The 27,014-nt window shown below is 46.4% G+C and overlaps 1 protein-coding gene across 1 annotated transcript in view; it reads right to left on the bottom strand.

Annotated features, from left to right (window-relative positions):
- The window catches only part of FSHR (follicle stimulating hormone receptor), a 2,004,148-nt gene extending 1,979,627 nt beyond the window's left edge, over positions 1 to 24,521 (bottom strand). The window contains exon 1 of the mRNA XM_085609366.1: positions 24,293 to 24,521. Coding sequence (XP_085465492.1) covers positions 24,293 to 24,441 — 149 coding nt within the window. The 5' untranslated portion in view covers positions 24,442 to 24,521. The remainder of the gene's footprint in view (positions 1 to 24,292) is intronic.
- Between the last annotated feature and the right edge of the window lie 2,493 nt (positions 24,522 to 27,014).

The raw sequence follows: 27,014 nt of genomic DNA, 5'->3' as shown, positions 1-27,014 counted from the left end.
CACCATGTACAAGGTACAAATGTACCACTCAAGTGCTGTGCAGTACATGCACGGATCACTGCAAATTGTTAAGAATGGGGTGCTGATTCATTTAGCCCCCTTCGGTCTTTTACTTTTGAGCTACCACACATTAAGTGTGACAGGGCTTTTCTACATATTACATAAAAAGCAGGCCTGATTATATGCCAAAATGAACACTCCAATTCCTTGAAATGTGCATGTGACAAGTTTAGGGACTGGAACGCTAGCTAACTGTTTGATTGGTAACAACTGTGTGTTTGATCTTCATATTTTATACAGACCTGCAGTTTGACGTTATTTGCCTCAACAACACAGAGAACTGAAATGTTTCCCCTTTTAAAAAGGCGCAGAGCTATGTGGTGATATTATAGCCACCAGGTCACCCTGCCTTCTAGAAATCTGATTTGGAAGCATGCAGAAATAATGACATTTGCTTGCCATCTATACACTTCTACAAAAGGGGCATTGCAGTTGTCCTGAAACAGCAATATCAGAGCTGCAAAGGATGCTAGAATTGGAGAGGGCTGACACACGGGACTGGTGGCAGAGGGCATGTGTCGAAGAGCCTATATCTGACAGCAGATCCAACAGCTTTGTGAGGAATATGTGGGGGATACCTGCATGGCTTGGTATATCAGAATTCATAACCAAACACAGCCGAATAATAATATGGCTGGATGCATATGAGGAAATTAGGACGGGATTCCACTAACAGAAAAGGGATATGAAATGGAATATATCTGAATCTTTTTCTAGCAATTGCTCTGGTTTGTGTAATTTTCATAATAATTATAATCATTCTCATGATTAACATGATTTTACACAAATAGTGTAAAATAAATAAGCAACTGAAGTAACATACTAAGTATTGTGTGTGCTACTGTTTCAGGGAACATGGTCAGTCTTTGTATTCACTATGCCTCCTTCAGATAATAGATTCTCTGACAAGGTTGTCTAACTCCCTATTTAAAAAGAGCCTATTATCTTTTTCAGAGAGAGAGAGGTGAGAGGCACATGTCAGTTCTCCCATTCTCTGAAGAGGATGTGATACATTATATTGTTCTTGCGATCTTAGGGGTCTACCACGTAAGCCCACTACAAAGTGGGAAACCAAAACCCGCTTTTGAATCTCTGCTGTTAGGGAATCTCACACACTGTAAGCTCTGGTAAAATGGATGTGAGTGCTAACAGCCAGTCCCTTCCTTTTAAAATAAGGCCCACTGCTGTGCAGATGGGATAAAAGGATCTGGGCTGGTTGCACGTGGTCAGGTTGAGCCGGTGGAACTCCTGTCTAACTCAGTAGACAGACTGAGATGGGACATTTAATAAATTGTTCATGAACCGTTCAGTATTTATGAAAAAGTTCCCATGTCCTTTTGACTATAATGTGATTCTGTAATGCTAAAATGTAAGCTTGTAGTGTTTTACCATATACACACTATAGACAAAAGCTGCACTAAAATAGCAACTTTGTATTGCTTAGTGTTCTTCTATATATTAGGAAACGGTCCCTAGAGCAAATATAATGTCAATTTGACCATATTTGCATTTCTCATGTACTGTAGATGTTGGTCATTGTTCTCTGAGTCAGCCTTTAATTAGATATGGGCTTTGAACTACCATGCTGGGTAGAGGTAATTACTGTGCTGGCCAGCAGGGATCTCAAAGCTTTCTCCAGACAGTAGGGCTATCCAGTAGGGACTAAACCTGCTTCTGGGAATGAAATAGGGTGGGGAATAATCTTCAAATGTTGATTGCTTTCTCACTATGTGACAAGCCTGGGATGACCTTCTCATAAATACAATTGGGGAGTAGCCAGACCAGATTCTACGTTGTTTCCAGGAGGCCCCTTTGAAGTTTTGGTTGAAAGGATTCAATGTTTCAGTAAAAGGTGCTATGGACCTAAAGCTCTTAGAAATTGTGACCACCATTGTTAAAATGACTGAAGATGCTGTGCAGTTTAATTGGGCAGGTACAGGATGATAATGTGTTATATTTGGAATGGGCAATCGTGGCTACTTTCTGGAAATTCCAAGCCCCTCTAAAAACCCTGCACAAAGGAGAGACTGGGAGAAGCACTAGGATCTGCAGAAGACAAGGACATAAGGACCCCTGACAGATGAACCCCTATCTGGAGTGGTGCAACACTCTGGACGTAATTCTGTGGACCTGTGTTTCGAAAGCCAAGCCATATGAGGGAAACTGGAGAGTGAACTTACTGCAGAACCTGGACAAGAGTGTTCCCCAGAACCCCTGTGGACTTGTCCTGTATAGTGAACCCAGAAGTAGGGCACCCTGACTCCTACTGTAAAAATGAGCCCTGCACAGTTCCTGAAGGCCCTGGATGCTGGCCACATTAGGCAGGGAGGGTAATCTGCATCGAAGGCTGAGGGGTATTGTTTAGGTAGACTCAAGGCCAAGGAGAAATACCAAGAGCACCAACAGAGGAGCTATAATTGGGTGTTGCCAAGAGGGCATACATCAGCAGGTTGTGAGGAGCTAACGGGCAAGAGGGGGGAGGGTCTGAGCTCTCCATCATCAAAAGGAGAGAAGCACAATATCAACTTCTGGATATAGCAAACATTTAGGGGCCAGGAGGCCTAAAATGAACATTGCTGGTAGCTTCAGGTACCAATGGGGTCAAAGCATGCCAGGCTCCAACAAAAATCATCTCACCAAGGCTTTAGAGAAAAACGTTTTTGTGCAGGGTCTTCATTTTTGCCTCCCCAGCATGTTCCTAAGGCCACAAGCTGTAAGCTACAAATTGTGTCCAGAAGTGTCTTGGTTGGCTTCCAGATGAGCTTGTGATCACATGGGTCCCTCAAGGAGGTTGTGACGTCCTCCATCCCTGATGTCAAATACCCACACAACTGAGCCCTAGCATTTGAATGCCATCCGGGGAGAACCAGCACCTCAGGGGCATCACAGAGCACAATGACCTCGATCAAGTACGTCTCCCAGGGAGGACCAGAGCCGTGGGAGCATTGTGATGTAACTCTTTTCCCCTCTGTTCCCAAGTCTGGGAAAAGCATAGAACACACCACATTGGGTTTCCCTACTTGGGGCCAGTGCACATGGATTACAAAAATTGGAAATGAGCCCAAGAAAGACATTTGTGTAAATAAAATAGAGGAAAGCTTGTGGCTGCATTAGACAGTGTGTTGTGGGCCAGGATCAACTGAGCAAAGGCTGGCCTGGAAGTAGGACAAAATGTGCATATTTGGTCTTATGCTGGCCAAAAAGGGAGGGGTGCCACCTGGAAAGAGATTTATGGCTCTGAACGGCTCCCAGGGATACAGCCATCCGCCATAGGAGCCTTATGTATACATTTGAGTACCACCCTAAGTCGCCACATACAGAAAGAGTGACCTGGGGGAATGTTTCTGCAGTTTTAACCAGTATTGGACATTGGACCTTTATTCTCATGGCTTTGATATGCACCGATGTTGTGCCTCTAGGTCCAGTAGCTGCTTTGCAGCATGTAAGCAGGTAGAAGAAAGCCACATACACTTCATAATTTTAAACATTAAAATGTTTAGTGACAGTAACAGTATTAAACAGTGAATCATTGCACATACCGTTAAATGTCTCTGAAAGGTAGTATGATCCTAAATTACACCCGCTATAATGTGTTCAGCAGAGAGGGAGGTATTATAGTTTTATATATGGCTGTGCAAGGTTTGCATAATTTGCTTTCATGCAATATTGGCAAAATTGCATGTAATTAAGCAATTAGTAATTCTGTCATTTCACAATATATGTTTGACACAAAGATGCATTTTGCGCTAAAAAAGGGGCAAAAATTCCAAAAAGCACCATAAAAAAGCTGCTCATGTTTTATTGTTCCTGTCCATTTGTGGCGACTGTTTACTATGAGTGGGGCATTCACTGTAAATCTTTACCATGAAATCCGGGTGATTACTTGAAGTGGCATAATTTTGGAAATTTCTCATAACAAGCATTTTACGAAATTCCCCAAAATTAGGTAAATTATACCAGCACAATTTAAATTTCACCCAGGCCTAGTTATAGAGATCAAATGCAAAAACCATCAGAGGGGCCACCAGATGGGCCTCCAGTGCAGTGAATTAAAGGTACATTGAGAGCGAGAATACGCCAACTGTGCTGGAATATGCCACAAGAGTCAATATTGGCAGATATGAAGCAGATAGAGTTGTAAAGGTGATTTCAGAGTCAGTTCAACAAGACCCTGTAAAAACAGATAGCAGAAGGACAGTTGACACATATGAGTCACAAATAAGGAAGTCTGAGTAGAGAAGGAAATGCAGACAGACTCACTTTCTACTTCAGATGAACTGATGGTAATGTCTTGTTACTTACCGGCAATCTTCATTACCCCGATTAGGGCCCTCCTCATCCCAGTCCTAACATAGTGAGGCAGTCCTGTCTTCAACAGCCAATCAAACCACTTTAAACTTCAAGTCAAAGGTCACTTAAGCCCCTTCCACCCACCGCCATGCCTGTTATCAACAAGTCCAGTCACAAACACAGCGGGAGGGAGGGAAGAAGACTGGGACGAAGAGGACCCTAATCGGGGTAATGAAGATTACCGGTAAGTAACAAGACATTACCCTCTCATGGGTCCTCCTCGTCCCAGTCCTAACATAGTGAGGAACTCAAAAGCAGAACACCAAGAACAAAAAACGCAGGACACCAGGGATCCATGCAAAAGTACAAAATTGTATCAAACAAATCATTAGTGAACAGCAGTTCAAAACGCCAACAGCAAAACTGTCAACAGAGGCATGTAAAACATCAAGGCGATAATGCCGAACAAATGTGTGATGGGACTGCCAAGTGCCGCCCTACAAATCTCCTGGATAGAGACTCCCGTTGCCTCAGCCCTGGAAGCGGACACAGAACTTGTCGAACGACCCTGCACCGGAGACGGAGGAGGCAGACCCACAGACTTACAGGACTGGCAGGCCACCAAACCCACCCATTTACTGATGGTAGAAGTGGAAACCTTCTTTCCTTTAGCCACACCCCCACAGGAGACAAACAGGACAGGAGAATGTCGAACCTCCAGAGAACGCTGGAGGTAAATCTGAAGAGCACTGCAAACATCCAAGGAAGGAGGAACAATGGAATCCCCCTCCGTAGGTAAATCAGGAAGGATCACCTCTTGCGGTAAATGGAACTTGGAGGAAACCTTAGGCAGAAAGGCCAGGTCAAGCCGCAAAACAACCCTATACTGCAGGAACTGCAAATAAGGGAAAGATATAAGCAAAGTACCCAACTCATTAAACCGCAGAGCGGAGGTTATGGCCAACAAAACAGCCACCTTAGCAGACAACCACAACAAATCCGACTCCAACAAGGGCTCAAAATGGGGCAACTGCAGACCCCACAAAACAGTAGGCAAGTCTCAAGAAGGCACAATCACAGGAGAGACCGGACGACGAAGCCGAAAGCTCCGAAGAAGCCGACACACCAAAGGTGCAACAACCTCCAAGGAAGCCCCGGGACCCCGACAAGCACGAACCACAGCCCATTGCGCTGACAACGTGGAAGGTGACAGGGCCTTCAAAAACCCATCCCGGGAAAGTCAAGAACAGAACAGAAGCCGGATCCCCAAGCACAGGATCCCCACCATGCGAAGAGCACCAAGAGACAAAAGAGCCCCAATGTCTACCATAGCATCTAAGGGTCGAAGGCCGACGCGACAGCTGTATGTCACCGGCCACCACAGAAAAACAACCCAAAGACTCTAACGTCTGCCGCTCAAGAGCCAGGCCGTCAGATGCAAACGACGAAGACTGGGAAGAGACAGGTGCGGAAACTGAAGTGGAGCCGGGACTAAGGGAAACCGGACAAACCTGTCCCCTGCCAGCTGCATCAGGAGAGAAAACCAAAGGCGGCGAGGCCAAAAAGGAGCAATCAACAGCACAGACACCCTGCCCCCCCCGAATCTTCTGCAGCACCCTCGGGAGGAGGGGAACAGGAAGGAATGCATACAGAAGGCCCGAAGGCCAGGGAATCGAAAGAGCATCCATCAAGCCTGAGGACACACTACCTCTGAACAATATCTGGGGAGAAGAGCGTTCTGAGGGGAGACAAAGAGATCGATCCATGGAGTCCCGAACCGAAGACAAAGGTCCTGGAACAGAGGAACAGAGAAATGGTACAGAACAGAGGACGGAAAGTTGCGGCTTAAGGCGACCGCATGAAAGTTCAGATGCCCCAGAATGTAAACAGCCCTCAAGGCCAACAGGCGAGACTCCGCCCAGGCACAAATCATGGAAGCCAGCAGATTCAGAGATGCGCACCAGGTCCCTACTGGCAGTTCAAGTAACATTGAACCACATGATTGTCGGTACGAACCAACAGATTGGCCCCGTGGAGAGGAACCTGAAAGAACTGCACTGCCTCCCAAATGGCTGCCAACTCCCGCCAGTTCGAGGAACGGGCGATGTCCCTCTGAGACCACTGACCCTTGGCCTCTAAGGACCCCAATGTGGCTCCCCAACCCCAAAGACTGGCATCCGTAGTCAACAGGAGGGGAGGAGGAAGCTGAAAACGCACTCCTTTCTCCAGATTGGGAGTGCAAAATCACTAGTCCAAGTCCTGAAGCAGAACAGGAGATAGAGGAACCAGAGTCTCGTAATCCACCCGAGAGGGGTCCCACCGAGCCAACAGATGAGTCACCAAGGGTTTGAAATGTAGGCGAGACCAAGGAACCACCGCAGTGGTGGCAGCCATCAACCCCTAGACCCAACGGGTCCCACAACAGAGTCTGCAGGGAAAGAATGTGAACAGGAGGGAGAAACACCGCCCCCAGAATGGTGTCGAACAGACCCCCGATGAACTGAAGTCTCTGAACAGGAACCAGATGAGACTTGGACAGATTCAACTTGAACCCCAGATCCTGGAACAAGGCCAATGTTGCTTCCACTGCCAGAAGAGCATTAGGAAGGGAGGAAGCAGAGATCAGACAATCATCAATATAGGGAAACACGGAGAAACCCTGCAAAACTCCTACAGGAGGAGCCAATACCTTGGTAAAAGTTCTGGGGGCAGGTGAAAGGCTGAAAGGCAAGTCCTGAAACTGGAAATGCATGCCTTGCACCGCAAACCTCAGGAACCGCTGACTGGCTGGATGGACAGGAACGTGAAAATAGGCGTCTTCCAAGTCCAGAGAAGGCAAAAAATCACCCTCCTGGATGTGGGGAATAACGGACTGCAAGGTGACCATCCGAAAATGATCCAACCGCACCAACTTGTTCAAAGCCCAGAGATTCAGAGTCAGGAGGAAGGAACCATCGGGTTTTGGGACCAACAAGAGAGTGGAATAGAACCCCAAGCCCCTCACCTCCACCGGAACCGGCACAATAGCCTCTATTGACAACAATAGGGCGATGCCTGACAACATGGCAGACCGCGCACGGGGTCTCTTGACAATGGGGTAACCTGGAAATAGTCCAGAGGGGGAGGCCCTTGAAGGGAATCTGGTAACTCCTCCTGATGACAGACAAGACCCACTGGTCGGAAATCAGACCTGACCCACGGGCCAGAAACAACCGGAGCCAAGCCCCTACCACGGCATAGACACTTTTGGCCAGCACCCGTGGGGATGCTGCAGCTGCTACTGCTGCTACTGAGACCAAGAATTGTAATGGAACAGAGCCCTGGACCACGGGCCAGACCACAAACGGGCTGAGAAGACAAAGCCCCCTGAAACCCCTGTTTATGGAAAAAGGATTTCTTCTTTGGCACTGGCTGAAAATATTTCAACATCTTTTTCAGATTGCTGCACCATTGCCTTCAAATTGTCCCCAAAGAGAAGTGGACACTCAAAAGGCAGCTTATGGACCAAGGCCTTCTGAGCAGCATCAAGATGCCAAGGCTTGGTCCAGAGATACCTCCTATCAGCCACCACCGCCCCAGCAGCCGAGGAGAAGGCCCACAAAGAATCAAAAGTCACATCAGAGAGGAACTGAGCCAAGACCTCAATATGCGCCAAGACAGGAGTAGGGTCCCCTTGATCCTGTAAACAGTCAAACAATTTCTCAAAATCCTTGAGAAGGACCTGCGAAGCATAGGCTGAGTAAGTGCTAGCATGCACCCCAAAATGAGATGCAGCATAAAAATGCTTGAGAGCGGATTCCACCTTCCACTCAACTGGGTCTGCCAGGAAAGCCTCCTCCGAAGACAAAGAGGAAGAAGATGAAGAAGCCATGGAGGACAAAAGAGAATTGACTTTAGGAACCGGAGGGTTCTGGATGTCAAAGTTCGCCAGGCGATACCGCTTACCGAGAAAAGCGAGGAATTGCCTGCTTGTCGACTTCAAGCCATTCCTTAGCCAGAATATCCTTTAGGACAGCATGAAAGGGTAAGTTATACCTCACAGAGGAACTATTCTGGGAATAAAACCCTTAATCAGATAAGGACTTAGGGTCAAAACCCAGCACCCACCGAATATGGACCAACTTGTCCGAAAAAACCTTGCCCTGAATGTATTTTCCCTTAAGGGAATTGTCCATGTCCTTATCATCATCCTTAGACTTTTTAGCCGCAGGTTCCAGCAGCGCAGTCTGTACAGCAAAATTAATTAAATCCTGCAAATCAGCTCTGGAAATCTGCCAAAGGTCATCCTCCTGCAACTCCTGGACATTATTCTGCTTGGATAAGGATTTCGCAGGCACCGGCGAGGAAGCCCCATCACTCATGGCCAAAAGCAGAAACACGAGACTTGGAAACCTCAAAGGACAGGCCTGCAGTCTCCCCCCCCCAGCTACAGAACAAAAGACCATGGTCGCGGGAGCCGGACGCTGCTGGAAGACCCCAGCACCAGAACGAACCGAGGCCAGAACACAAGTGAAAGCTCCCTGCCCCAGCACATGCGCGGAGAGCGCGTTCTGGCCAAGGAGCAGGAGCACAGCTGATCGGAACCCCAGTGCGGCTGCGCGCAGCAAATGCAGCAAAATAAACATTTTGCACAAAAAAGTAAATAAAAACTCATGGCACTGCATACACAGCCTGCCCTACTCGGAACCGGCAACAGGAGACACGGAGTACATCAGCGTCCCGACTGTCATCGGACAGCAAAAGTAAACAGGCATGGTGGTGGGTGGGAGGGGTGTATGTGACCTTTGACTTACTTAAAGTTTAAAGCGTTTTGATGGGCTTTTGGAGTCAGGACTGCCTCACCATGTTAGGACTGGGACGAGGAGGACCTATGAGGGGGTAATGAGTACTAAAGGCACCAGGACCTGCTGTAGAACCCAGAAGGACATTGTTGCGGTAAGTCAATAGGCCAGCTGCTGTGATTGTAAAAGTCAGCCCAATGTAGCATGAGAAGTGAGGAGCAAACTGGGACATCAGAGTATAAAAAACAGAAAAGGGAATACATAAATCGGGGAAGGAACAAAATAACAAATATGACAGGGGCAAACTGAGCAAGAATGGGAGCCATAACTGTCGATGTGAATGTATGTTTTTTCTTGAGCAATCCTCAGCAATATTCATTGTCTATTACTGTACCTCCATGCACATTATTGATCATATCTTTTGTATTGATGATTTCTTTTCCCATCTCTAAGTTTTGTTTTTTACTGATACAGAAAAATAAAAATAAAGTTATAAAAAAATAAAATAAAATAAAAGAATGGGAGCCATATAACAAGTAGAAGTTACTAGCTGCCATCTTACTGGTTCACAGCACTTCTATAGGAAAAGGAAAGTATTATGGAGCTCTACTTCCCGTGGCCCCGAACTGCCTATTCCTGACCCTAGGTGTTTTTGTAGGGACCAGCCGCCACCAGCCGGTGCAGCACAATCTCAAAACCTTGCCAGCCTAATGTCCGTTTCTAAGGCAGATTCAAAGGGCCTTATTCTGGTGTCTCCTTTCTTGATTTCCCCTTGCTGAAATCCTGACACTGTCTCACAGAATGTTAGGGAAGACAGTACACAAGATTAAGGATTTGGAGGGCATTCATGTTATCTCTTTCATAAAAATATGTTTAAGAAGAGTGCAATGTTGGTTTGTTGGTGGAAGCTGGAATGCAGTGCCAAGCGCCACTACTGTTCCCACCAGCTTACATTGCAGCATGACACTGTGTACAAGGAATAAAGTTTCCATGCATCATTTGAGTGGAGACAAGAACTGGAACCCTATTTGAAGTATTATGTCATTGTGCATCGAGGGTCATCATTTTATAATTTTCACTAATAAGTAGTCTACCCAGTTGACTGTGTAAATGGCTGTTAGCAAAACTTCAACGGTGACAAGTTGCACAGCTACGCTTAGGGCTTGATTTACTATAACAGGCATAAATTACTCTCATAAATTGCATCTACAGCTATTCCTAAATTACACCTTTTGGAGTATTAGGGGATTTAATAAAATAAATAGGCCTGTTTATCTAGAAGTGCGTACTTCATGTTATAATTAAACAATGCCTAAGAATGTCTCAGAAATTAGATTTATTGTTAAATTAACTTAGAAAAACATTTATTTAAAAATATTGTTGTAGATGTGTCATAATTTAAGATAACCGTGTATATGTGTATTCTTGTCATGCCTCTTCCTGCAATCCACAGAACTTGAAAATCTCATGAATTTGAAAAATAGGTAAATGATAATCACAAAAAAAGATAGTCAATGATAGTGGATGAAAACTAGCATAACATACACCACGCATAAGCTATGCCAATGGTCCAAATAATAAAAGAGAAAAAGATAAAATAGGCAAAAATAAATTCTCTCATCCCAAAATATTTTCCACAACGCACCTTCTCCTCTCCCACCCACCTATCTATCGAAATGAGGGTTGGCTGCAATGCTTCCTCGCATTGTGACCCAGCCTAACCCCCAATTTAAACTATTAACTCCGGACTGGTGAGGGTGGCTAGATGCATTTCACAAGTTTGTTATGAATGTTCCTAATGTTAAGAGCTTGGGGGAGTGCCCCAGTAATAACAACAAAAGCAGCTATCTCCTTCCACCACATTACCATATTCCCACCCAGTACCTCTCATGAATAGTGGATGTGTGCATTTGGAGACCTTCATCATGACAGACCCCTCCCATTGTTATGCTTCATTGTATCTAATAAAACAGCTTAAATAATATATCTTCTGTTAGCACCAGTGTCAGATGTTTCATTGTATGACATATACATGCAAGCACTTGTTAGGCATAGAATTATTGGCTCATATTTTCTCGAGAATGTACATATGTGAACGTTGTTGTTTTGGTCAAGATGTGTATTAATGACTTTGAGAGTGGCCCAGGTGACAGCTGTGACTGTGAGGTTTTTGTGGCACATCCCACATTATGTGTGAAATCGATATTTCAATTGCTTTGTCCTCGGTATTTTTTAATGAGTTGTGTGTGTGTATGGATGTACAATTGTGCAGAAGGTTAGCATTTTTGTAAATCATAAATCTTGTTTTTTATGAAACTGACTGATTTGCAAAAATAAAAGCAGGTTAGTTAGGTGCTTTTTCAAACACAAGACATTCATATGTCTCTTTCTCATCATAAACTAACCCTATTATCCTAAACTTGAAATAGAACCTGCGGTGATTGATTGCCTTTGTCACACTTTCTGCAGAAGCTAATTCTACACGCTCCTTTTGTAACTTATATGTGCATTTAAGTATCCGAAACGCACTTTCTGAGTAGGTGCATGCCAGATGTATATTGGATGTCCCCAACCCCAGAGAATACTCGCAACTAAAACAAAATAAAAGACTTTGGCCCAGGTTTGATGTCCTTCACACCGGAACCTGGGCTTCTATTGGAGCTCACAAGGGCATATTATCAAGCCCCTTATCGCTGCTTAGCCGCTAAAGCGGCGATAATGTTATCGCCATTCTTGATAATATGATTTATTTCCTTTTATTTTATTGACTTGTTCCAGTTGTAGAACCTTTTGATCTTAATGAGAATTATTTTTTAACTTAAGTGGATGTTCGAAATATATGACCAGATTCAATATTTTCAAACCAGGCTTCATCACATGAAATATTGAGAATAATGAGTATGTTTCTATAAGAATACGGCAACAGCTAAATATCCGGACAATTAAAATATTATCCCTACAAACCGAGTACTAGTATCAGGGCTTATAATCAAGGCAGTTAATGAAAAGTGACACATTAACTAAAGCTAGTGACACGAGTAAAATACGCAAAATACACAATACACAAATCACTTTAGGAAAGTGTAAGGAAGGGAAGAGACTAACTAGATTTAGTAAATGCATTACTAACATACAAGTATTATATGTAGACCACAATTAACTAACATTTCTTTCCAGATAATATTGAATCAGTTATTTTAGCTCTCAGTCTGAAAGCTTTCTTTTTCACTAGTGCCCAAATGGCGACGTCCATAAACCATGATTCAAAGTCAGCCTTGAATGATTAATTCCAGTTTCTTAGTGTAACATACAACATACGGAACCCTTAAATACAGTCACTTACAGCAGAAACTCTATTGAATGTCTGAAAATCTCCTTTGTAAAATACATCTTTTGATATCATCTGTTTCATAAAGCTGTCTCTTAATGAAAAATCATATGATGTCCTGGGTAGAAAGACGAAGTTGCCGTGTTCTGACACTTGCAAAAGAAATGTGAAGGCATTAACTTGTAGTTCTGTGAGCATCACTACAATATACACGGTCTGGTAAATATTACAATTGTGAAAATACAGGAATAAAATAAAAAAAATCGAAGGGCTACCAAGGCTGTCCCTGTGGGCACTTTGATTTTTTAATTGACTCTTTCAAATAAACGCCTCTTTGACTAAGGTTGGAATTTGACCTGTAGAAGATGCATGTTCTTTCAGCATACTGGTGTGATACAAAGAATGCTGACATATGATAGCCTCACTACTGGAAAATCTGGATTCCCCGATGCCTAACTTTATGTATCTCTGTACTGGGGTGAATGTATGACATTGTTCTGCATTCTGTCCATCAATTGTTCTTTTTGCATTTGTCACCCCCTAGTGGGACAGGTATGCCCAGACATGGGTCCCTTGCCCTCCGTGCCACTGGAGTCAAGCTATCCTGGCTGATGTGTGGTGAAACCCTGAAATCGGCCCTAGGATGCTTGTTTCCGGTCCAAGGAGGACCTGGCCTGGCAGTTCGGGCTGGACTGTTCTCATTGGGCACAGGGTCAAGACTGATTTGCATATGGCTGGGTCAAACTTGAATGGCATGGGGTGCAAAAAAAACGATGGATTTAGGCCCAGATCTCTGTACTGGGGTGAATGAATGACATTGGTCTGCATTCTGTCCATCAATTGTTCTTTTAAATTTATGCAGTTGCATTTGCTTTTACTGATGGCTCAGGCAATCTGAATTTCAAGGGCTGATGCTAGCATGTCTTTTTTTGAGTAATTAGCAAACCATAGATGGGTAGCAAGTGTGCAAAAATGTGTGTATCCACTTACTTACATGTAAAGAAAAGCTGCATAATCTTCAATTATATTTATAGTCCAAAACATGAAAAAGTCTATTTTTTTAACTTATTACAATTTCCCATGAAATTATGATTTTGCAGTTTCCTATAGTATTTAGAATATTTTCCCGTGCTTAGTGCAAATATTTTTACAGCTGTTTTCTGGGAAGAAACAAGTGTTCTGGTTCTTTGATTTAAGAACACATTTGTATTTGTAATAGCAGGCAAATAGGTTTTCCTCTTTGATACATTAGCAACGCTGGTAATTTGATAGGAGAATATTAAATGCTTTTCCTCCTTCACAAAATAGTTCGACAATATAGAAATTTTAAGACATTAAGGGGCATATATTGGCAAGAACTTAAGGCCACCGTAGGGTTCAATTTTTTGACGTTATGGCTGCTTTTTTTATCGCCGAATTTACAAGTTGCCGCTAACTTCAGTTAGCACCAATTTTCTAGAAAAAACATGAATTTTTCACATCGACACGTCTATTAGCGTGACTTACCGAAAATGAAATGCAAGGTAGGTGTTGATGCGTAAAAACTCCAGCACAACATACAACGCAATATTTATAAGGATTTCCTTCTATGTCGCAAAACAAAAAAACTGCTGCTAAGTTCAATTAGAGGAAGTTTTTTAAGGACAGAAAATAGCTGGTCTCAAAATAAATGCAAACACTTGGGACCACATATAAGATGTTTGGTTGCTAAACAGCGCTGCAAGGAATATTGCTGTGCTGCCCTGCACCAAAAAAGGAGGTCAGGAGGGTGCCCTGTCAGTATCATAGGGCGCATTCCTGTGCCCCATTCATGAAAAGTGTGTCATCGCTGCGATAAAACAGCGATTGGACACTTTTCCCTGCACCCTCCTTGCGACACCATGGAGGCGCCATATTAACTGTCCGGCTCTCCATGTCGCAATCAATGATAGATTCATCTGGAATCCTGATGTATCTGATGGTGCTAAAGTCACGCATTGCTCCAGCTGTGTCACAAGCATGATGTAACTCCAGCAATGCATGGGACAAGCCTATCCCTATGGCACTGCATCACCCTTGCACCTGCCATGAGGCAGACATAAGGTTTTGACGCGGTGGCGTCCTAGAAATGTTGCATTAAAATCTGATTGATTTCACTGCGCCACTCCTACAAGGCTTTGTTGTGTGGCAATGCCCAACGTGCATGCTTCATACCTGATGCAGGTATAATGTGGCGCAGGGCTTTACAAGGTCATGCATCTGCCTAGATGTGCCACTTTGTAAATATGGCACATAAACAATCAATAATGGTGATTTGCTACTTCTATGTATGCTCCATTCTGCAGAATGCAGCACACATAGAAGTAGCAAATCACTATAATGTAATGATTGTTTTGTGCAGGAAGGTACACTTTCCTGCACAAAACAATCATTAATGGCACTTTTCCCTTTCTAGGTGTGCTGTAAAATGCAGCACACATAGAAAAAGCAAATTTGAGTAGAAATAAAACTATTTTTCCTTGTTGCGCCAATCTAATGCCTGCTTTTGAATGGCATTCGTTTTTGGCGCTGCCTCAGATTTACACATCCTCAAAAAGCAATGGGTGTTGCTGTGGAAGGCCCACAGCAACACCCATTGCATGCCCCTTTTACGCAGATACCTGCGTGAAAGGGTATCATATTTGCAAAGCGCTGTTATATCATGCAAAGTGGCTTAACACTGATTTGTAAATATGGAGTAGAGCATTGCGCCACCAAAACGTTGAAAAAAGTGATGTTCCAGTGGCGCAATCCCCTTGTACATATGCCCCTATTTTCCTTGTAAAGCCTCACTGTGTGTTATTATTTGATCATGCCATTTAACCACCAAAATGCTTCACAATACATGTGGAAACTGGCTCAACTTTGTGGCCAAATCATAATCCTCAAACAAATGATCTAAAAGGTGCTGAGAAGATTGGGTGTGCCAAAGGAGTCTGACAATGGACAACACATTACAACATGATGTATCAGCTGTGTATATCCAAACACTGGTGTACATGTTTGAGTAATACAATTCATTTTATTCAAAGATGAAATGCTGTTATGCTATTGTCTTGATTTTTAGGGAATGAATAAAAAATTCTAGTCAAAATGTATTAACTAGATTGCAAAACGCATGCAATGTTTTATGAAGAAATGTCGTAAAAACATCAGTTGTGTGTCCATCGTTAGAAATAATGTAAATAGGACCCCTTCTCTGCCCAGTCTTCCAAAAATGATATTACTTTCCGAGGAAAAATGAGCAGACACATTGATCTTCTGAGACTGCTAAGAATAAAAATTCATAGATCTCATGAATATGACTGTAGAAGTCGCTTAAATTAAATTGTAAATTTCCAGTGGCTAATATTTGTGGTTCTTAAAAATAATTTCATATTATGTGACAATATGTTTCATCAGTACACAGATCATCGTGCCCCATTATTGCTGCACACGGACTACTCTTCTGCACCTTCAGCTCAAACACAGCTCTTACCCTCTCTTTTCTAGATAAGTTAACTTTTCCAGGACTTTCTTTGAACTCTGTTGGCATGATAGAAAATGTGAACTCAGGAGTGCAGCGGTCATTGCGAGGTTGTCTTCAAGAATCAGAGCTAGAAGCTGTGCTATTGGTAGCACAAACAAATGTGAGAATCATACCTGAATAATCCAGACATCACAATCAAATCCCATTGTTTCATTGATCACGAATGGGCCATGTTCTTAAAATTGAAAAAAGGCATATAGCATTACGACATATTGGTGGAGGCTTCTTTGCGAGAGGCCAGCTTCGCTATTGTACCACATAAAGTGATAGATGCTTGACACAATGCTCTCATAAAGATTTATGGAGTCACGCAGAGCCACCCTGTATGGCTTTGAGTGACCTCATAAATCATGAGTATGGCGACGCAGTCCAAATTGTTGTGTTACTCTGCGCCTGGGAGGCGTTCCATGGGTGTTGCCATGGGTTTTCCCACGCAACACTCATGGAATTTGATGCCGACCCAGATTTACAAAAACATGTAAACCTGGGAAAGCAACAAATCTGTACGCCTCGAGGGAGGAGCCTAGCGCGCATCCAAGATGGTCGCGTGAGCACAGGGCTCCCCGGACCCTTTCTGCTCCTCGGAATAAATCCTGAGAATATCCTGATTTGGTGTATGGAATCTGAGAGATGAAGACCAGCTGACTATATATCTCTTTTCAAAACTCTAATCGGACCTGGGAATCCTGAGTTATCGTCGCCGGAACTTTTGGGACCCACTCGACGGAGGTGGCCGGGGTGAAGGTGACCCGTGGGGCCGGGCTGCAATTGAACAACAGCGGCCTCAGCGCGGTGCCAGTTACCGATTCAGCACTTTCGGTTTCGGTTTTGGCCTTCAGGAGATCAGCTGGCGTGCGTGCTCGAGGTGGCGAGGTGCCTCCTGGGCCTCTGCCCGAGGTTTGCTTCCATCTGCTACTGGCGGGTCTGACGCCTCCGACCCCTACACCGACAGTTTGTGGTCCTTTCGCGGGCACCCGCGCACCCCTTGATCGGAGGTCCCATTGAGTGACTGCGCTCACATGGCGGGCAAAGGGGGTCCGGAGGGGCGCAAGACCAAGGCTTCACTGCGCGGGGGAGCGGTCCAGAGCAACAACATGGACCGCTATACCCAGGGCAGGGGGTCCCCTGGCGCTGCTGGCCTTTCCCCGGATGCTGCGGGGGGAGGCACGACCGTCGCTGCGGAACCTTCCCTACAGGACATTATGGGTGCCATCGAGGGCATCAGGGAAACTATCGCGACGCAATATGAGGCCCTGGCCCGTAAGATCGACACTGTCGCGATCGACGTCACCCTGATTCGGGCCGACCTCTCTAAAACCAACGAGAAGGTCCAGGCCCTTGATACACGGACCTCCACCCTGGGTGCGGAGGTGTCGGATCTGCGGGCCGCGCTTGGGGACATTAGAGTGGTCAACGACCATATGGCCCGGCGGCTTGAGGACTTCGAGGGACGGGCCCGACGCAACAATATCCGCATCATTGGGGTACCGGAGTCCTCCGACAGCCGCCCGGTGGACCTCGTGGTCGAGGAACTTATCCTGCAACAGTTGTCCCCGGTTGGCCTAAGCAAATTCTTCGCTGTGGAGCGGGCCCATCGAGTTCCGGGCGGCCGGCCGCGGCCGGGGGCCCTCCCGAGGCCTATCGTGGCTAAACTGTTCCACTACAGGGACCGCGATGCTATTCTGCAGGCTTCACGGACCCGTGGCCCGGTCCGCTACGAGAACTCGACCATCAACTTTTACCCGGACTTCACGCAACTGGTCCAGAAACAGCGGATGGGATTCCAGGGGGTGAAGCGCCGTCTCCGCGAGCTAGGCCTGAAGTATTCGATGCTCTACCCGGCGAAACTTCGAGTGGAGCATGGAGAGCGGACAGCCTTTTTTGACACTCCTGTGGCCGCAAGTGACTGGCTGGACTCGCTGCCGGACGGGGGTGGCCGGCCCGGGCCCTCTGGGGGCACCGCAGGTGACGGGTCCCCTTAGACTGACCTTTGGTCCTTGCTTTTGCGGTTTTGCACTGTACAGTTGGGTCTTACTTCTTTTGCATACTGTGTTTTACCAGGACCCGTGAGGGGTGCGGGCGGGTTCGGGTCCCTTTCCTCCTCCGGGGTCTTTTTGTAGAATGGGGTTAGTGGGGCGACAGGCACACTGCAAGTTGGGGGGGGTCTTTGGCCCGCAGGGGTGCAGGGTGGGGGGCGTTGGACTTGGGGTGGGGTTGGGGGGGAAGAGGGGTTGTTTAGTTGTGTGTTTTTTGTTTACAGGGCGAGGTATTGATTTTTATCCATATTTGGGAGCGGTGCTGCGGGCTGGGGGCCTCTTGACCCATTGGAGGGGATGGGGGGAGACGGGTTGAGGCTTATGTCGTGGAACGTCAATGGGTTGGGGGACCGCATTAAGCGGGGTGTTGTACTGCAATATTTGCGTCGTTTGACTCCTGATGTGGTGTTTCTCCAGGAGACGCATTTGGTCGGCAATGTCTGCCATGCGATGAACAGGGGGGGATACCGCCTCGTAGCCCATTCTGGTTTCACAACTGGCTCCAGGGGGGTGGGCATTCTCCTGCGAGCCTCCCTTCCGGTGGAGATCACGAGGATAGTCTCGGATGACAGAGGGCGCTATGTGTGTCTGATTGGGAGGTGGGAGGGGCAGCCCCTTACCCTGGTCTCAGTCTACGTCCCCCCGGGCCTCCAGAACTCCACCTTTACTGACTTGGGTCGAATGCTGCTTGACCTCCCGGACGGCCTCCTGCTCATGGGCGGGGACTTTAATTCTGTGGTTTCGGGTGAACTGGATCGTCACCCACCGAGGACCCTCCCCGCTGCCCAGTCATGGCTGGGTGGGATGTTGGAGACCTTCGGCTTGGTGGATAGTTGGAGACTAATGCATCCGACCCAGTGCCAGTTCACCTTTCATTCGGGGGCGCATGGGAGTCTCTCCAGGTTAGACTACTTCCTTATGCCCGCGGCGCAGACTGGTCGGATTCGAGAGGTCAGACACCTGGCGCGTGGTATCTCCGACCATTCTCCGCTGTGGCTTGTCTTTGACACCGGGTCGCGGTCCGCAGGGCGGATAGCTCCCATTAACCCCTGGTACCTGCGGGACCCTGTGATTCGTGACAGCCTGGTTAAGGCCATGGACCAATACTTCAGTGAAAACGAGGGGTCGGTGTCGTCTGCGTTGTCCCTTTGGGAAGCCTTTAAAACTGTTATACGTGGACACGCCCTCGCCCAGATAGTGGTGGCCAAGAAGGTTAGGAGCGAGGCGGTGGTGAAGCTGGAGACTGACATCTCGGGGCTGGAGTCGGCCTTGGAGGCGAATGTTACTCCGGACGGGCTACATGCCCTTAGCCTGAAACAGTTCGAATATAGGTCCCTGGTCACTGACGCGGCCAAAACTATGTATAGGGAGCAGCAGGGCCGATTGTATGACGCGGGGGACAAGGCGGGAAAGTTGATTGCATGGCTGGACAAAAAGGAGAGAGTGAATCGTGTGGTCCCCGAGTTGCGTGCTGCGGATGGTGCGTGTGTGACTGAGCCGGATGAGATTGTGGAATGCTTCGCTGACCACCTCCGGGCGGTGTACTCCCCGGTGACTGACAGGGACGAGGATGACTCTCGCCTCCTACTGAGAGATATTGCTCTGCCCGGCCTGTCCGTTGAGGACCGGGAGCGGCTGGACGCCCCCTTATCGTCGGATGAAATAGCGACCGCGATTCGTTCCCTTCGCTCGGGCAAGGCTATGGGTCCTAATGGTCTGCCCATTGAACTATACAAATTGCGTCCTGATAAGCTTGCGCCCTTCCTCAGCCGCATGTTCCGCGACTCTCTTGCGGCGGGTTCCCTCCCGGCCGACCAGCGCTTGGCCACTATAGTCGTTCTCCCCAAGGAGGGCAAGCCGCGTGACCGCTGTACCTCTTACCGGCCTATTTCACTGCTCAATGCGGAGCCTAAAATCCTGGCGAAAGTCCTGGCCAATCGATTGTTGAGTGTCGTGTGCGACCTTATTCATCCGGACCAATGCGGCTTTATCCCGCACCGCAACACCGCTCTTAACTTGCGGCGTCTGCACGGGGTCCTCGCCAGGGCGGAGCTCCTCACCGAACCGGCCGTGCTGGTTTCTTTGGATGCCACGATGGCATTTGACACTATTGAGTGGCCATTCCTCTGGGCCGTCTTGGATAAATTCGGCTTTGGAGAGGGATTTATTGGCTGGGTGAGGCTCCTTTACACGGGACCCATGGCTCAAGTGGTGGTGAATGGGCGGGTCTCTCGGCCCTTTGCCCTCGGCAGGGGCACGAGGCAGGGGTGCCCGTTGTCCCCGTTGCTTTTTGCTCTCGCCCTGGAGCCACTCGCTGCCTGGCTCCGTTGGGAGCCCTCGCTTAGAGGGATCCGGTGGGGCCCGGGCTTTGAAGATCGGGTCTCGCTGTATGCGGACGACATTCTCCTGTATCTCACCTCACCGCGGCAGTCACTCAACGTCCTCTTTGACGTTCTGACCTCCTTTGGGAACAATTCGGGTCTCACGATCAATTGGTCTAAATCCTGCGTTTATCCCATCGCTGGTGGTCCTCCTCTCCTGCCGCCTCGGCTCCCGATTCAAATATCTCTGAGCGGCTTTAAGTACCTGGGGATATACGTTTCGCTGGACCCGGTGGCTCGCTACGAGCAGAATCTTCTGCGTCCACTTCGGCGACTGCGTGAGGACACGGCCCGGTGGTGCAGGCTGCCCCTGTCCCCGCTGGGTCGGGCCGCGCTGTTTAAAATGATGTCCCTTCCCAGGTTCCTCTATGCACTCCAGAACTCCTTCGACGTTATCCCAGTGGCCTACTTTCGGGAGGTGGAGAGCCTGCAGAGGAGACTGGTGTGGAACGGCCGGGCGCGTATTGCTCTTGCCAAGCTCACTCTCCCCTGGTATGACGGGGGCATCGCGCTTCCTGACATTCGCAGGTACTATTGGGCCTCGCAGCTATCTGCCATTAACCACGCCACGTATGCGCCCGGCTTGAATCCGGCGTATGAGATGGACAAGTTCCTGCTTCCCGGCGGGAACTACAACAGGGCACTTTATTCCCGCCTGGCTGACCGGACCCTTACGGGTCCTACTAAGATTGCTGTGCGGACCTGGAGGGCTGCCACTGCGGCCATGGGCTGGAGTGAGCGAATGACATGTGCTACTCCCTTGTTTGCCTCCGACCGCCTGGGCAGCTTGTGGACCACCAAGGGGTTTGACCAGTGGGACACGATTGGTATTAGCACAGTGGGAGACCTGTGGCACAAGGGCGCGGTCAAGACTTTCGCGGTGCTCCAGGCCGAATACGAGCTGACCGACAGGGAGTTCTTCCGCTACGCCCAGGTTCGACACGCCCTGCTCTCGGTCTTCGGGGAGGGGACCAAGATCCCTGTTTCCTCGCCCCTCGAGGACCGCGTACTTGACGGACATGTCCCTGATAGTACTATTTCTTTAATTTATAAAAAATTGATTAATCACCGGGCGGATCTCCTGGTGCGCCTTCGGGAGGCTTGGACTGGGGATGGGGTCAAATTGGACGACGAAGACTGGCAGTCTGCACTGTCGTCCCCCAAGGAGGTTGCCATTCCGGCTCGTCTCCGGTTGGTACAGCTCAAGATTCTCCACCGGGTGTATGTTACGGGTCCGCGCTTGGTCGCGATGGGATTTTCCGACGACGGGCTCTGTAAACGAGGCTGCGGGCTCAACGCCACCTTTCTTCATATCCTTTGGGAGTGCCGCGAGGTGGCGGACTACTGGCGCCGGGTCCACACGGTTATGGGACAGGTCACCGGGGTTGTGCTGCTGCCGGAGGTGCGTCGCTGTGTCCTGAATGTGTGGGAGCCCAATGACTACAACGCGGCTCAGACTCGGTGGGCGGCCCTAGGGAACATGATTGCCAAGAGGGATATAGCGCAACTTTGGGGCGCTCAACGGCCGCCCACCGTGTCAGTATGGAAGGAGAATATGGACTGGTGTATGTTTCGGGAGAAGACAGTGTATGTGGCCCGTGGCAAGCCGGGGGCATGGGGTAGAATTTGGGGTCAATGGAATGCGTATCGCGGAGGCATCTGTACGCCCCCCCTGGTAGACACTGATATCGCCATGTCCCCCTGACCCTTGACGGCTCCTGGCGCTTTTTGTAACAACTACATATGGACGTTCATCTCCCTTGACCCCCTTCCCCCCCCCCCTCCGTCCCCGGCCTCCCGGTACTCCTCTCTTTAGCGGATTGCTCAAATGTTCTGACTGGAGTTTCCCGGGGGGAGCCTGAACCGCACTGGTATCCCTCGTAACTCGCCTTTTGTTTTTATTGTTTTTCCTTTTGTTTCTGTTTTTGTTGGACTGACACTTGCTGTTCTTCGAGAACTATCTTGAGCCACTGCGGGGCAGTGCCCTGGGAACTGACTGCAGCCTTGATATGTGTATATTTCCTTATGTACCTAGCGGCCGGCCCGGGTGGTTGTAGGCCCATACTTGTAACCGAATTATTGTTCAATAAAAACTTTTTCAAAAAAAAAAAAAAAAAAAAAAATAATAATCTGTACGCCTCCCACGGTGAGGCGTTATGAGGAGGAACTATTTCATTTCTCCTCGTTTTTCCTCGTTCTAAGTGTGCTGCATTTTGCAGCACATAGAATGAGGAAAATTCCTCCTAGAATTGTTTTTGTGCAGGAAGGTTCCTCTTCTTGCACAAACACAATTCTGCCTTCAGCGGAGGTTGAACCATGGTGCAAGGGTGCCTACTTTGACACTAGGCTGCTTAAAGGGAGACCGTGCAGGCAGAAAGGACAGGAACGCATCGTACTGCCTGCATTCCTGCCATTTTACTTTGGCATAGGATAGCGCAGCAAGGTTACCTGCTGCGCTGTCCTACCCTAAAATTCAATAAATGAGGCCCGTAGTGTTTTCTTTTTTCCAACAGATGCATCTACCGCTGTTCAGTAACATTCAGTAAGATGCAGTCGATTTCATGAAGAGAAGTCACAAAATGGTGTACCTGGAAATACTTTCTCCAGTAATGCATAGAACTCGGAGGCAGCATAGCAAACAGTCCCGCCTTCACTCGCGGTTTCTTCAATATCATAATAAAACGCTGTAGTCGTGTGTACGGCAGTGTTGTGTAGTTTCTAAAATGTGTATTCCCCAGGGCACAGGAGAAAATGTATGAGGGCAGGACTAATGCACCGTATATATACTTTCAGAAGTTCAGTAGCACCACTGACGAGCTGTCATTTATAAACAACAAAAAAACTGTTCTAAAATGAAGGGCAGTTTTGGGACCCTCAAATGTCTACTGCGCAAATGTCTACTGAGCAGTGAAAGCGAAAGTGGAAATGACTAGAGAGCAGCTAAGTAAGCATAGACCAATGACAATAAATACTGAGGTCCTTCCACGAATCATCTTCACGAGCGTGCGTACGTGCGATTCACAATAAGTGCACCGGTGACCGAACTATTTGCACTTTTGGCCTAGAAGACAATTCTCCATCAGCTTTTGTGCTAAGAAGCTAGCGCAAAATGAAACTTTTGGTTGGCGTAAAAGCCTTTCTTTCAGTGCCCGGCCAGTGCAAAAGACATTTTGCATTGGTTGGTTAGTGCAAATTGTGGTGCAAAGCTGCCTGGCCACTGATGCAAATTTGCTGTGTCAACAGTGGAATGCATAAAATCCAACGCTGGAATGCAAAACAGGAACAACAATATACATATCAAGGTTGCGTGAAAGAAAGCACGGCTTTAATATGTTGCTACCCCGGCTAAATCTGCACTTAAGCACGGACTGCAGTCCTTCACACTCGCAGAACACATGTCTGCAACAGCAACAACGTGCCTCTGGGAAGTGAGCTGCATAAAGAGAACTGCAAACAGATCACGACGTTTAAAAGATGCGCCAACATGTTGTCTTCGCGTCTAGCAACCGAATAATATAGCACAGTCTGCAGTGGACATTTTATGATTATTTTTCCACCAAGTACTGTACGAAGAGTTCCCGCTGGAAGAGCCTACTTTGTAATGTTGCGCGTGAGTTGCACAAAATCTCTCAATAATCAGGTCCAAGGAAACAGTCTCAGCATGGCAAACTTTCATTTGGAAACAGGCGAAAACAATCCCACACATTTTATCAACCTACGGAAAGCATCTCAAACAAAACCCGTCCTTAAAACTAACTGTAAAATAGCAGTATTTATGTCTTCAAAAATGACTGACTGGCAGCAGAGCGCGAGGCAATCAATGCACGTGCTTCCCGGACGTGAGCGCTGGGTTCTGGTGCGGTACTTACAGTTCAGTCGAGTTCCTGGGAATGTCCCGCGGAATCTGGACCACATGGCTTTCTTGGCAGGTGAAAACCCTGTTCAAGCAGCGACAAACGGAGTGGCATCCGAAACTGGAACCCACAGCAAGGAACAGGCAAATGATGGCCAGAGACATGTTTGCCAGTGTTTGTTGTCTTTCACTTCAGTCGCAGCGTGCCTCTCAGCCTCCTGCGCGCGAGTGAATCCGGTGATTTTAGGGCTGCCTCAAAAAAGTGCTGTGTCACGTGATCCCAAGGGATGACTAAAAAGTTTCACTTCTTGCAATTTGCAACTGGGAATGTTTTTCTGTATGAATCAGAATGTGTGTTGCAACACCTAGTTATTTTGATAAAATGTGCTCTTATACTAATGAACCACTGAATAAAGTTATCAAAATAACCTCTAATGTAGTATAGGTCGACTTAACTTTGCACTTACACTTTAAGTAGTAGTCAAAATACTTTATTGCATTAATCATTGATTACAATAAATAGAAAATAAGCAGGCATAAAAAATAAAATCATTACATATTTACCATACGAAGTATCATAAAAGAAGATATACATAGGTCATTTCACCTATCTTTACATCTATATACAGATCCGATAAAAAACCATCTAGTCAATTAATGTTTTATAAACATGTTCTAAAAACTGTACCATCATACTACACTTTAAGTACCTTGCCATATTTCATTTGCAATTACATTCAATCATCAAAAAGTGAAGTAATGTCATTCAAAAGAACATGGTAAAAGGCTAATTGAAATTAATTTCGAGTATGAGATTGTAACTTTAAATCTGTTACATGCGTTCGCCACAATCTACATCACTCATTTTACACAACAATGTATCGCTTGTGTCATTTTAATTCAATTTCAGTAAAGCTCAGTATCCCAAAGGAAGAGGGATTTTTCCTTCATCAAAAAGCCAGGTAAGGAAGGTGCAGGGACAGATCGCGTGTGGACACAAGTTTGAAAAGTGGTGAACATTCTAGTCAATTTTTGACTCTTACAAACTGAAAATACATCCGCACACCACAGGAAACAAAAGTGTAAACAGTTGATGGGGTCAGATTTAATTTAGCACTGCTGAAAGACGTGAAAAGAGTCCCTCGTCCACTTCTCGAATGGAAAACAAGAGGGTGACTTCGACACTGGAACGTCTGACGTCCAAGAGGGACGACAGAAACTGAACTGCGAGTTTCTCACCAACCATGGTAGAAGGTAGAGTTGAGACCATTCGGACACTAGCATTCCATGGACTGGAGACGAGGCAGGACGCAGTCAGAGGACACCCATGGAGGCCATGTTTTGCAATCAATGTGGCATGCAGCGGCTCTGCAGAGGGAAGCAGCCATGGTCTGCAGGCAGTGCCCTCCCAGAGAAAGAAAAAATGCAAACAAGTCAATTCGAATGGAGGAGATTATGGGGATTACGCCTCTTTTTATGTTTCATTACGTTTATTAGCAATAAAAATTGCAAACAATAAAATACAATCATTATGTATGAAATACCAATTGGTGAGAATAATAACGTAACAGAAAGGAAAGCTGATTACAATTTTTAACAGAAATTATTGGAAGGGGAGGATAGGATGAGAAATAAAATAAATTGTACAACATACAACTGAGGGTTGAATGACATTGCATAATAATATAAAATAACTTGAATGGTTGAAATAAATAAACGATAAATATAGTGGCCAAAAACAATGAAAAAAGAGAGCGAGAGAGAACAGTTCATGGAGGTTTAAAGTTTTCGGAGAAATTGAAAAACTCCTGTTGATTTACAACCTTATTCAAATAAGAAGTTAACGGTAACCATAATAAGTCTCTGTTTACATGCTGTTGACATGAAGAAGCAAATGCAACATCTAACCTATGGTATTGACAACAAAAATTTCTCCAAGCTTTAAGTTACATTTTAGAGGAACATTTCCAATTTAATGTAATTTGCTGAAAGGCTAAAGCTAACATAAGGTCAAATAAACCATGTTTACAAGAAATTAAACCTAAAGTATCAGATAAATTACAGAGAAAAAGTAATACAGTGGATATGGGACATTGTAAATTGAAAACAAGTGAAATACGGGACCAAACAATTTTCCAAAGGGATGCAATAGGTGGGCAAATAAAAAGAAGATGTAACAAATTTGCAAAAGGATGGCCTCAAGACCAATATAACGAGTTATTTGTGCGTGGAAAAATTGGTAATAGATACCGGTGTGTAATATAGTCTGTGATATAAAAGAACAGAGTTTGAGTGGTGGATGCAGATCTAGAGATTTTTAAATGATCTAGTCCAAGTCCTTACCAAAAACCAATGCTCCAAACACATCCCAAATCAGCCTCCCAAGCAAGTTCAAATTTAGTTTTAATGCTCTCAGGATTTGGGGCTTACAGATATTTAAAAATCAAAGCAGCATTTTTAGAAGAGAGTAAGTATCTTGAGAAGGGAAATATCCTTGGGAATATCGACAGATGCCGTGAGTGAATAAAAAACATCCAGAAACACCTCTATAAGAATTGAGTACTTATACCAAAAGGACCAAGGACAATGAAAAGTATCCTGAAATTGAGGGATAGAACACCATCAAACAAATCCTGAACCCAAATTATGCCCCTAAGTCTCCATGCCTTCCAATAAAGAGGTCTATTATTAATAATAATTAGACGATTGTACCATAAGGGATATTGGAGAAAGTCATC

This window comes from Triturus cristatus, chromosome 6 (genome assembly GCF_964204655.1).
Source record: "Triturus cristatus chromosome 6, aTriCri1.1, whole genome shotgun sequence".
Lineage (NCBI taxonomy): Eukaryota > Metazoa > Chordata > Amphibia > Caudata > Salamandridae > Triturus > Triturus cristatus.
This window is presented reverse-complemented; position numbering and strand designations above follow the sequence as displayed.